This window comes from Manduca sexta, chromosome 9 (genome assembly GCF_014839805.1).
Source record: "Manduca sexta isolate Smith_Timp_Sample1 chromosome 9, JHU_Msex_v1.0, whole genome shotgun sequence".
Classification (NCBI taxonomy): Eukaryota; Metazoa; Arthropoda; class Insecta; order Lepidoptera; family Sphingidae; genus Manduca; species Manduca sexta.
In genome coordinates, this window is record NC_051123.1 from 1315777 (window position 1) to 1328119 (window position 12343).

The following is a 12343-nucleotide window of genomic DNA, read 5'->3' on the forward strand; positions in this document are numbered from 1 at the left end:
ATTTGAACCTGCGGACATTCGTCTTGGCAGTCCGCTCCACACCCAACTAGGCTATCGCCGCTTTTTATTTATTTTTTATTTACTTAGTAAAAATGTACTCCCTCTCTATCTATCCTTTTTGAAGTTATACTTCTTTTGGGGCTAGGAAAAAATTATGAGAGTACATTTTTATGATACGCGCGCATATCGTCTCGAAAAACCATTGTTATTAGTTAAATTATTACGTTATTTTAATTTTTTATATTCTCCACTACTAAACCAAACACTTCGTATATAAGGCCTTGCTGTAATTACCCACATTACTGCTTGCAACGCATACGCCATCGTCTTAAATGTAAATTGCTTAAAAACTATGATAGCCTAAAAAAGTATTTAATTCATACGTTTATGTATATGGAGGGCTTGTTGTGATCCAAATATGTCCCGCAATTTTGAAAGACTTTTTTCCGTTGGACTTTTTCTTTTCCTGCTCATTATGATAGCGCCGTTGCCTGATATCCAGTAACGCGACCCGAAATCGACAATATAAGACTCCATTTCGTCATTCAACATCCATGTCTGCACTAAAGGGTTGAACTGTCAAAAAATAATGACGTTCCATTCATCTCACTGCACTAAATTTCACTATATTTTTAATTATATTTATCACCAATTCATAATAACAGTTTTATCAGTAAGTATGAACTAAATTTGAATTTCGAACGCACAGCTGTCAAAGTGTCATTTGGTATATGAAATTTACAAACACTACGAATTCCTGTATAGAGTTTTAATACTTCTATCCACAGGAATAACACTAGACTAAAAGATTATTGCACTGTGCCGATTATCATTGCGGCTTTTATCAGTTAGGGTACAGTCAGGTAGAAAATGCTATTGGACTTAATATACGTGTCATGTCTCTTGTAAGCGAAAGCTCGTCTTGTACATTGTATAATCGCTTATTTATGATGTCAAATAATAATTGAACAATCCAGCCACTTTGTCATTTAGGTAAAAAGGCCGGACACTTTCAATTATTAAGCATTTCGTATCTTAGTATCTCACAGCGCTTAGCGTTCGCTCACTCGTGAGTCGTGCTTCAGAGACTTGCGGGGCTGAAACGACAACGCGCCACTGCCGCTCGCTCGAATGACCACGTGACTATCCAAATGTAAAAAGCCTAACAGAAGTTAGACAAGCCGAACACCGTTTAATTTGGCTGAACAGAAACATATATGTTGCCTATGTTGGACTTTATCCGGAAACCTGGTAACTCTACCGCCAATGACTGTGTTTTTGTTGACAGTGTAACGGTGGACTTAACATTATTTATTTTGTAATTTATACGTGTGCGCAGTTTCGCTTCTGTTTATGTCAAAAACATTTTGAACAGGAGTCGACCGCACCGAATCTTCGAAGATCAGATATCTGACATTCTTAGTAAAGGCCAGGTCAAAAGTACCCTGAACTGGCGGGAATGCATAAAATGATTGATGAAGGTGGAGAAAGCGAGAGAAGTATGCCAGAATCGGGCAGTGGCAATTCATAGTCCCTGCCTACCCCTAGGATAGAGGCTTGATACTATGTATGTAGGTGCTTTGAACAGGCAGGAACTTTGAATACTCCAACGTTCCGTAAATCCCTATCTAACTAGACGGCGACCTAAGAATACTTCTTGTCGAATCAATGCATTATTGATATTCACATTATTTACGTAAAAATATTCAATTGCTTGTATAACGGCAACGAAACACAAAGACAAAACGTCAAACCGCCGTATTCGATGACCGATTGACGTCATATTGTAATATTAAAGCATTAAAATGTATACTACTTTGTTCAAACAGGAGTGCTATATTTTAATGACTAAACATTACTAGCCATTCGACATGAATTTATTTATTTTTTTCGCGCTATGTTTTAAAAAACAAATATATAATTATATTGATTGATTTACATTTTTCTTCTGTAGAATTGTATTGCATGTCAGGTAGCAATTATTATTGCGTGCTGGATGTTAGTGAAGAGTGCTATGAAAACTCTGTTTCTAAACAAATAACTAACCGTGATGATCTACTAATTACTATTTAAACTGTAATCGACTACTTTTCGGACTTATACCATTGGTTGTCCTTGTAATTAAATAAATAAATAAACAATAACAAAACTTGTATTTGTGAGTGTACTCGATGCGGATACGAAGTTAGGGCGTCCACTTGAAGATAACAGCATATTTACCGCGATAATTGCTATTGCCAATACGAAAACTATGGAGGGTGTGATTACCTTTTGTATCATCTATTTTATGACACTTGCAATACATTATTATGTCGTCGACAATGTGTTTAATCCGCTATTTTACAAACTGTCTATCTATTTCCAAAATGGAAATCTTTAGTATGGCTTATTCCGGCGCCCACCAAGGGATTTTTTTCGGAAATATTTGGATTGCATTGACCTGTCATCTAATGAAGCCACTTCATCGAAACAAGATAAAAAATAACATAAGTTATTTGGCCTTTATATATCAAATTGTTGTGTAGTGAAGACCTTCGTGGAAGCGGAATAAAAATAGTAGATATTTAGAAATAATATTAAAGCATAATTATATAAATTTTATTGCGGAGTGTTTAAGGTCCAATTTGCAATAACGGATTTTTTAGCGCATGTGTTTTTACAGGTACAATAATAGTGATAGAATAAAACGTAAATATATAACCTAGTATTTGGATCTTGTGCAAAAAAAAACTTTTAATTAAATTGAACAATAATAAAATCATTTTTACAAACTTTCACACTAGTAGTATAGGGGGATTGTCCTTATGAATCATGTATTATGGTCAACAGAAATGGGAAAATTGCTTCGATTATCCTGTGACGAAATTTCTTCAATAATTTTGTATTTGTCAATAAATTTGCGTAATTCATGACGCAATATTTCCTTTAATTTTATGACAACTTTATTCATATTGTAAATATTACTTTCAGAATTATATCAAAAAACCTTACACATATATTTTATTTGTAACATTTTAACAACCGTTTACTTATTGTATTTTTTTTTATACCTCTTTTTCTCTCTCTTTGTAACAAACGAGTAAGTTCATTGCCCCTGATGGTATAAAAAAACAAGATGATAAATAAATCGTAAATGACTCAGTAAAATGAAAGCGGCATAAGTATGTTTTATGAACAAGATAGTATTTTTAATAATGATCTAAAAACGAACACAATGCGGGTTGTACACCGAAAGTAAGATAAATCAAATTAGCTCGCATAGCTAAGATTTTTTCATACTCGTGCGCAGATCCCAAGCAAAAATAACTATACTTTGTTTAAATATCTCAACTATGCAAGCAAAGCTACACAACTATCTTAGCCGGTCTACAAACGGCATAAAAAAAGTTAAAATAAAAACCAAAATGACAGCCGTATTTTAAATTTAAAATTCGAACATATTGATTAAACTATCAGAACACACCGTGTTTTAAAATTCGAACAAAATGTTAATTAAATTTTCCAACACAAGATATTGGCAGGATGAATTTTTTTTTTAAACTTCTATGGGATATTAAAAACACAATCCGCGAAATATCGACCAAGCTACTTAATAAAGATTTAAAAAAAAAAAAACACTATCACCTTTACGGTCTATAATACAAACTAAATTTGAAAATGTCTATTTGCAGAATCGCTTTTTAGACTGAATATGCACTAAAAAACCTATATTAAACTATTATAGCAACAAAATAGAACAGCCTTGATTCATGATCTAATATTATAACGTTATAAATGGATTAACTGTGTCGCAAAATATTATTTTAACATAAGGAAACTTTGTCAATACATATCGTAAAATAGGTTATAGTGCCGTTTACCTAGTCTATAAGTGGAATGCACCGCCCCGGCTCGAATGGGATTCCAATTTCTCATAGATAATCTTCATATTTTTTTACGGGCACAAAACCTGCTGGTAAGCAGAGTGGGGTCCAGATAGTATGTCGAATGACGAGAGATGATTACCCGTCACGAGTCAACAGAATTATGCCGGCCTATTTGAACCAGATACACACAGGCTGATCCCGGAACGCGACACACCTATGTGGGCCACTATGGCGGGTTTTAACACCTTGTGTACGGTGCTCGCTATCCGGACGGATGCAAAATCCTACTTTCATGTCAGTTTTTTAGATGTATTTTTGAACTGAATTGTCAATTTTTTTTAAAAAGTAACAATCCTATTCTCAGACACAAAACAAGTAGTAGATTCTGCTTTCAAAAGAAAACTCTAGTAAGCATTCAATACTATCTTTGGGTATAAAAAGTAGAAACAAATTATTAGGGGCGCATATAACCCGATTCCTGTGATCTTCCCTTTAACTAGAATCTACTTATCATTAGAACATTGACGTATATTCTAGACACGAACGTCCATATAAACTATTTGTTCAAAATCTGAACCAAAATGGCAATCAAAACGTCACTGTTATAACCTATTTATTCACTTGAACAACTACAATTTAACTTATTTGCCTGATATTATTATTCAAATCCAGGTTTACACTTAGACTGGAGTTCTTATGTCATGAGTGCCACTTCGGTCATAACCACAAGCTGTCAATATAGACCATACTAGTCAGTTTGAATGGATATCAGTTCAAATCAGTTGAACACAGTGAATGTTCGGAACGCCAAATCTAGTAAGTAGTACATATTATATCAATGCATTACAACGATTTGCAGACATTTATTCAATTTAGTACCTATATTTTATGTCGGTTTCTCTTTATGAAAATTTCACCCTTCATCACTGGTAAGTATTAAAGTTTCTTTTCATATTAAAAAGTAGTCGATACGTCAACCGATTGTATAATCTGTGTGTAAAACTTCATCCAAATCCATTCAACATCCTGCGTTAACTTCTAACAAAGATCTGAACATTTAGATATCTTCACAACCATTCACATTTATAGTGAGTTTATATATTATTTATAGTTAGATTCAATTATGTCTCTTTCTAATATCTTAATTTAACACGAAATAAAAAAAAAAACATTAAAATATATAAAACGGTGATTTAAACAAACCGGCACTAAATATTAAAAATCTTACACATTCCGAAATCGTCGGGAATACATCCACATATCATCATATTAAACACCTCAAAACACAAACTCAAAACAGAAAAAACCTAGCATTTCAACAATTTGCAACACTGCAACTGAATAAAAACTTTCCACCACTCACTTACATGTAAGAAAACTTGTAAAATATTATTTTTTTTTGTACCAATTTTTTATAATTTTAAACACGCAAACTGCTTACGGCGAGCTGTTTTGAACAATGAATAAGGAAAAACTAGAACTATTCCTGTACCAGGAATGGTATTCGTCATCCCAACTTAACCAATAGCCAGCCCGTTATAGGGTTACCACACTCGTAAACTAAATTTCCAGAGTTTCATGAAAAATTCCTAAAATAGGAATGTGTAATTCAATATTTGTTTTTTTTTCAATCTAAATATATTTTTTTACGTTTATTTTTTTTAAAAAATCTTTAGTTTGTATTTTTTTTTTCATTTAAAAGGAGGAAATTCCATGCTGCCAGATGAAATTTTAAAATCTGGCAACCCTAGCGTAATAGGAAAACGGAATCTTACTAATAAGGTGATTTAAACATGAGGCAGGAAGTATGTAAAAAAGGTTAATAATAATTTTATATTCATAATTAAAACAGTATTATAATGTTTGTTAGAAGTGAACATTAATCGCTGAATACATTTGGATGAAGTTTGGCACTGGATTATACAAGTATAGTTTAAAGGTACACCGAGACTTTTGCATCAGAAAATGTCTTCCATGCAAACAGAGCCGCAATCTAAGTCTAGTTAAAAAAAAGGTAATACGTAAAGTTAATCAACCCGCAGTATGCCAGTGTGGTGGCCAAAACCCAAACAGATGACGAAGCATGATACGCATGCCAGTGGCAGTACGCGAAGAAATCATTTCAAGTGTTAAAACTCTTACAAAGAATTCTAAAGGATTAGTTCTCTAATAGAGGTAATCTGTCAATGTCACAAAGCGGTACCTATTAATGGAACATATTATGTAGTAGGTAACATAAAAGGTAGCAGTACCTTTAATCTTGGCCTTTCCAATTTTGTTGATGTCGCCGCAGCTAAAACTGTAAATACTTTTCAAAGTAGTACCTAATCTATATAAAAGGTAGTGGTACCTTTCTGTTTGTTCCTGTAGGCGTGTCGCGCGGAGGGCGGCGTGCGGCCGAGGCTCTCGAGGTCGGTGTTGCTCCTCTGCTGCTGCATGAGGGAGTCGCCCATGTTCGGGTACTGGGGAATAAACATATACTTAATAAAAGATGTATAATATAATTAATATATCAGCCTTGTATTATATACTGTCCCACTGTTGGACACGGGCCTCTTCTACTACTGAGAGGGATAACTTAATCCACCACGCTGGCCTAGTGTGGATTGGTAGACTTCACACACCCTCGCAAATTACTATATAGATTTTTTCAGGTATGCAGGTTTCCTCACGATGTTTTCCTTCACCGTTAAAGCAAGCTATAATTCACAAAGAATACACACATAATTTTTAGTAAAGTCAGAGGTGTGTGCTTTTGGGCTTTGAACCTGCGGACGTTCGTCTCGGCAGACTGTTCCACAACCAACTAGAATATCGCCGCTTTTAATATGTTAGTGTCAGATATATAAGGTAACACACGTTTTAAAAGTGTGGTTCTAGAAGAATGATTGTGCAATGGATTGCTAACACACCCTCATTAATTCCTTAACATCTGTTCCCTTTACATGCATGGTACAGTGTCCCCACTGCACCTGATGGTAAGTGGAATGGGATCCAATAGAATGTCGACTGACAAGAGACGATTACTCCTCGGCAGTCGACATAATTATGCCGGCCTGTTAGAACCATATATACACAGGCTGATCCTAGAACGAAACTCAGTTGTAGGCCATTATTGCGGGTTTTAACACCTTGTATACGGTGGTCGCTATGCAAGCGGATATAAAATATATCCTACCGCCAGCAAAATTCCTTTCCTTAGCAACACATCCATTAATATTATGATACTGTGAATATTTCTGGCTGGTACTAAAAGAAGGTACCTTCGCATACTAAAGTATCTATAAAAGAAGTACTGAGGATGCAAAGAAATCTACACTTACCAGTGCGTATATAACGTTCCATATCGCCTGAAACCACGTCCTGGCACCTTCTTCCGTCTCATCCTGTATCAAGTACTGGTCGAAACCCACGTTCAAGACAAGAGAACGAGTATGTCTGTGAACAATATACAATGGTTAGAAGGGGTCGTGTACCAAAAAATGTGTTCAATAGTGGTAAGTCTATTATATGTGAGAGTCCGCGTGGGTAGGTACTACCGCAATGTCTATTTCTGTCGCCAAGCAGCAGTGTAGTCACTGTTGTGTTCCAGTTTGAAGGGCATTGTAGCCAGTGTAACTAGTGGACAGAGTGAGATTTAACATTTCATGTCTCAGGATGGTGAGCGCAGTGGAATACTAAACAATACTTTATAATTGAAGATGTTGGATGGTGTTTCTGCTGTTTATAGGTGGTCGTATCGCTTACCATCACGCAAATGGAGGGCTCGTCTCGTCATTCAAACCAATACAAAAAAAAAAATGAGAGGAGCTGTCTGGGTAGGTACCACCGCAATGTCTATTTCGACCGGCAAGCAGCAGTGGGTATGCTGTTGTGTTCCACTTTGAAAGTCATTGTAGCCAGCGTAATTACTGGGTATAATGAGACTTAACATCTCATGCCTCAGGGTGACAAACGCAGTGGAGTGCCACGCAGTACTTTGTAATTTAAAGTTCTATATGATGTTGCTATTGTTTATGGGCGATCGTATCGCATACTATCAGGCGTCACTCGTCTCGTCATCGAACTGCAATAAAAAAATCATACCTTCATCGCACATTTTCGTCGCGAAAACTAAAGAGGGTAACTCACCTGCGGGTGTGCATCGGGCCGCACTGCAACACGCGCGCGTTGTTGAGCGTCAGCGTCAGCTCCGCGCCCTTCTGCAACAAAACAATCACAAATTACATATAAATGCGGAAAGAACAATATAAAGGGTACAAATTCTACACTCTGGGATGATATTGAAACGAAAAACCCAATATCATTTTGCCCGATCAGGGATTCGAATCCTGAACCACACGGTAGTATCGTACTGCGTACGCAATATCACTACGCCACCAAAGTAATATTGTGTTATTACTCAATAACCGGAGTCTGGAAGCTGATTAATATGGCTATAGGCTCGTCCTCATCACATCATGGGACGAAACACAGGCGAAGAGGGTGTCCTGGTTGTACCTCTACCTACTCCTTCGGAGAAAAAGGCGTGATGAATGGGAACAATCGAAGTCAGAACTCACCGTCGACTGGTAAGTCCTCTGGTCCTTGTAGAAGTGGAGCCTGGTGGTAGTTAGCACCATATAGCAGTCCGTCCAGTTCTTCTTGCTCTTCTTGTTGCCGTCGAAGTACTTCGTTCGCTTCACGAGGCCCTCCTTAATTACGGGAGCCTGCAGACATAGGTTTATATGAAGCATTGAAATAAAACTAATTTACAGATTTTATCGCTTTTTTTGTATTATAATTTTTTCCCGAAGTCTCGAAGACTGCAGCCTTCATGGTCAAAGTGGACGTACGGCGCGACAGTCGTGAAATATCGACCAAGCTCCTTAAATAAAGATTTAAAAAAAAAATACACCTACTGAAACTAGACCTACCCTAAAGATTTCCAGACGGACCTGTCAAAAGCGATAACTTAGTTTAACTCTATTTACCCCTAACACCTGTATTAAGTATACAGACTACCCACCTCGGTTATAAGCTGATGCCGCGGCGCCGGTATGGGTGACCGCATCCGGTGCTTCGGCGCGACCATTGACCTGGACTTCCTGCTGCGCGCGTACGGCAGCTCCCGATCCCGGATCTCCACATCCAGGCTGTCCCCGGACGAAGAGGCCGGGATTTGGAGGCGATTCGACCGGTTCACATTCGCCAGGAGCAGGTTCTCGGTGGAACCTCCTGGAAATAAGTAGAATAAACTTATTTATTTGTCTTAAAAATACAGCATCTCGCTTTTTCCCTGGTTAGGGGTAGACAGAGGTTATATCACACAAATCATTCACCAGCTATCTTGTCTCATACTAATGGGGGGAGCCTATTGCCATTTAGTGAAATCCCAGACTCCGAGCTGTTGCCGAGACTAAACAAAACATCTCGACCGGGAAATCAAACGCAAGACCTCAACAACACTTTAGCAGTACCTCACTGCACCAAGGCACTTAAGCATTGTAATTTTTTTTCAGTACCTTAACGAAAATTTCCAACTCCCTTACTATTTGACTAAATTTTATTGCGGAATAAAGACAGATTAATTCTCCCAGTCTCTTAGTATCATAACCTACATGCTGTCGATCTTTGCTTACAGGGCCAATTGCAATGGCAGATATTTAAATGAAATTAGCATCCTTACCCAGCCGCTTGTCGATCCTGGGGAACGGCGGGCTGTCAGAGTTGGCCTTGTTGAAGCTGCGCTCTATGTCAGCCCGGCTGCGCTCGGAGGTGGGGCTCCAGTTCTGGAGCCGCTCGTATTGCTGCACCGAGCTCTTCATCGACGCACCCTCTTTTATATTCTCCTGGAAGAGGGGAAGGTTTATATAAACTTTACTAGAATAAAGACACTCATCATAATTTATCAATGAACAGAGAGCCAGAGGAGCAACCAGGCCACTTTTCGCCAAGTTTTTTTCCAACTCATAATGTAAGGGAGGTGAACCTATCATCACATCCAGAAAAAATGTGTTATAGAAATGCTTTGTGAAGATGTTTCGATTCTCGTTAGAAGTAAAGGCGGAACTTCTGGTCGGATTTGGTTATTTGATATACACACATACCAGTGCAGAACTCTCCTTATAACTTGATTCCTGCTGGCTTCCCTCTCGTAATTTATGTAAAATCGAATGATTAGAACAATTTGTTCACGCTTATGCAAGGACCTATATTATTATGTTGTGTCGGGTTGCCTTTTAGAGAACTACACCCTTCGCCACTGACGCATAACACATCCCGGATCAACATATTACAGGGTACTTTGCTGTTTGTTGAATATACAGTAGGGCTTTTATTACTCTAAGGGTCTTTGACCAAGGCGAAGTTGAGAGCAGGCCCTAGTACACTAATACTAAAAAAAGTATTCTATCCTTAGACAATATACAAAGCACACGTCTTGAGTCGCCTTTCCTCGCTACAGTTTAAAACAAATACTCATGCACACTTATAAAAACGTATAAAGTATTCGTACAAGTGTTTAGGAATTATTTATGTGTGCGTTTATAACACCATAGAACGTTTATGTATTGCATTTTTTATTTAGTATTTTTTTTAAAGGGCTCAACTAAATGACCCCACTTCACCTGATGGTAAGTGGAGTGGGGTCCCATAGAATGTCGCCTGACAAGAGATGATTACTCGGTAGTTACTCAATTATGCCTGTTGGAACCGGATATACACATTGATCCCGGAACGCGACACTTACGTGAGCCACTATGGCGGGTTTTAACACCGTACGGTAGTCGCTAACCGGGAAGATAATATATCCTACCACCAGTATTTACATTGAAAGTGACATTCTTTCGTAGCACTAAGCACATGGCACAACCTTTCTAGCTGGTTCCATATAAAGGTCCCATCACAAAACCGTGGGACCGAGATTACATACTGATCGTAAACCACATCCGGACAAAGTATTTACGGATATCGTTTGTCGCATTGTGAGATTTGAATCGGCGTCCTTCCGTTATCGAACACCCACGCGTTTTGTGAGGAAGGCCAAAATGTTACGACATCGAATTCAAAGCGAAAGTAATTGACATTACAGTAAACGAGTTATTGACAACGATATATGTACTACGTACTAGATCTGGCGTTAAATACTCATTGTTTTCGACTCAACTGTACTGCAATCCGTACACCTGACTTTGGTATGATTTCAACATTGACAGCGTCTGGTTATGTACGAAGTGGCGCTCATTATATGTATAAGAACTCGATTCGTGTAAACGTGCATATGAATAAAATATATAAGTCAAATAAGTAAACATTTTAGTTCAGATTTGGAACAAATAGTTTATACGGACGTTCGTGTCTATAGAATATACGTCAATGAGTATTAATGGGAGTAAATATGGATTTTAAATTGATAGATATACGACTGTTTTCAATAAACATCGCAAAAATAGACCAATCAGTAATTAATAATGACTTATTTCGATCGGTTCATTCTCGAGAATTGGTCGAAAAGCAAGTTCAAGTTACAGCTAACATTTGTAGAACCAAAGTTTCTTGCCCGTTCTTCTCTGGTGAGAACTGCTTTCCGATCTGGTGGGAGAGTTAATATTGACGGAATCTAAATAATGTATAACAATGTACGGGTTCAAATAAATCATTTCATTTCAGGAAACATGTCCTCAGCTACATAGCTGATGTAACATAATACCATTTACATTATATCCTATGACGTGATAGGGGCTGATAGGGAACGAGCCTATCGCCATATCGAGTACAAATTCTAGACTCCGGGCTGATACTGAGCAGAAAAACCTAATATCACTTTCCCCGACCCGAAGATCGAATCCAAGACCTCAGCAGTCGTAATACAACTACGCCGAGGCAGTCTTATTTAGTAAAGTGTAGACATACAACATATACGCCATTTTACATTCGTTTACGCTAAGACAACAAAAATACGTATGGGAATCATATATTTTAGCAATAAGTCTGTAGCTAGGATGAAAATATGGAGGAATAATTTATAATTTTAAATTTTTTAAGTTAAAAATGTTGTATTATAAGTAAAAATTAACATAGGACCTTCTTATAGTGAACTAGCGATATACTTTCTACGAAAAGTACGAAAAGTAAGTACACGATAAATTGTATCCGGTAAAGTTCTCGCGAGCGAATCCGTGAGCAAAACCTAACCTCCAATAAATAAAGGTTATGATATCATATTATCAGAAAAAAAAACAGCATGTGGTGGGCGTTTACCACAACCCGGCTGTGGTAATGATCACGTGATAGAAATAATCATCTCATCGGTTTATGAACGTGGACTCTACATCCAGCCCTGAGGCCTTACACCCGTCTGTCAGACATAAAAATTAAATTATTTTCCGGACTTTATCACGGTTTGTATATTTTAAAGGTAAATCCGAAAAATAGTTTAATTAAGCCTAACATCCGTGTTTACAAACAATGCTGTGGAGACGCAATATTCCACTAAA

General features: G+C 37.4%; 1 protein-coding gene across 3 annotated transcripts in view; it reads right to left on the reverse strand.

Moving 5' to 3' along the window:
• Positions 1 to 12343, reverse strand: part of LOC115455683 — a 138362-nt gene that overhangs the window by 11916 nt on the left and 114103 nt on the right. For all 3 annotated transcript variants that reach the window (XM_037436961.1, XM_037436960.1, XM_030184347.2), the window contains exons 3-8: positions 9535 to 9697; positions 8875 to 9083; positions 8429 to 8575; positions 7998 to 8068; positions 7190 to 7304; positions 6217 to 6328 (exon numbers count right to left, since the gene is read on the reverse strand). In XM_037436961.1, the coding sequence (XP_037292858.1) occupies positions 6217 to 6328; positions 7190 to 7304; positions 7998 to 8068; positions 8429 to 8575; positions 8875 to 9083; positions 9535 to 9697 (817 nt within the window). The remainder of the gene's footprint in view (positions 1 to 6216; positions 6329 to 7189; positions 7305 to 7997; positions 8069 to 8428; positions 8576 to 8874; positions 9084 to 9534; positions 9698 to 12343) is intronic.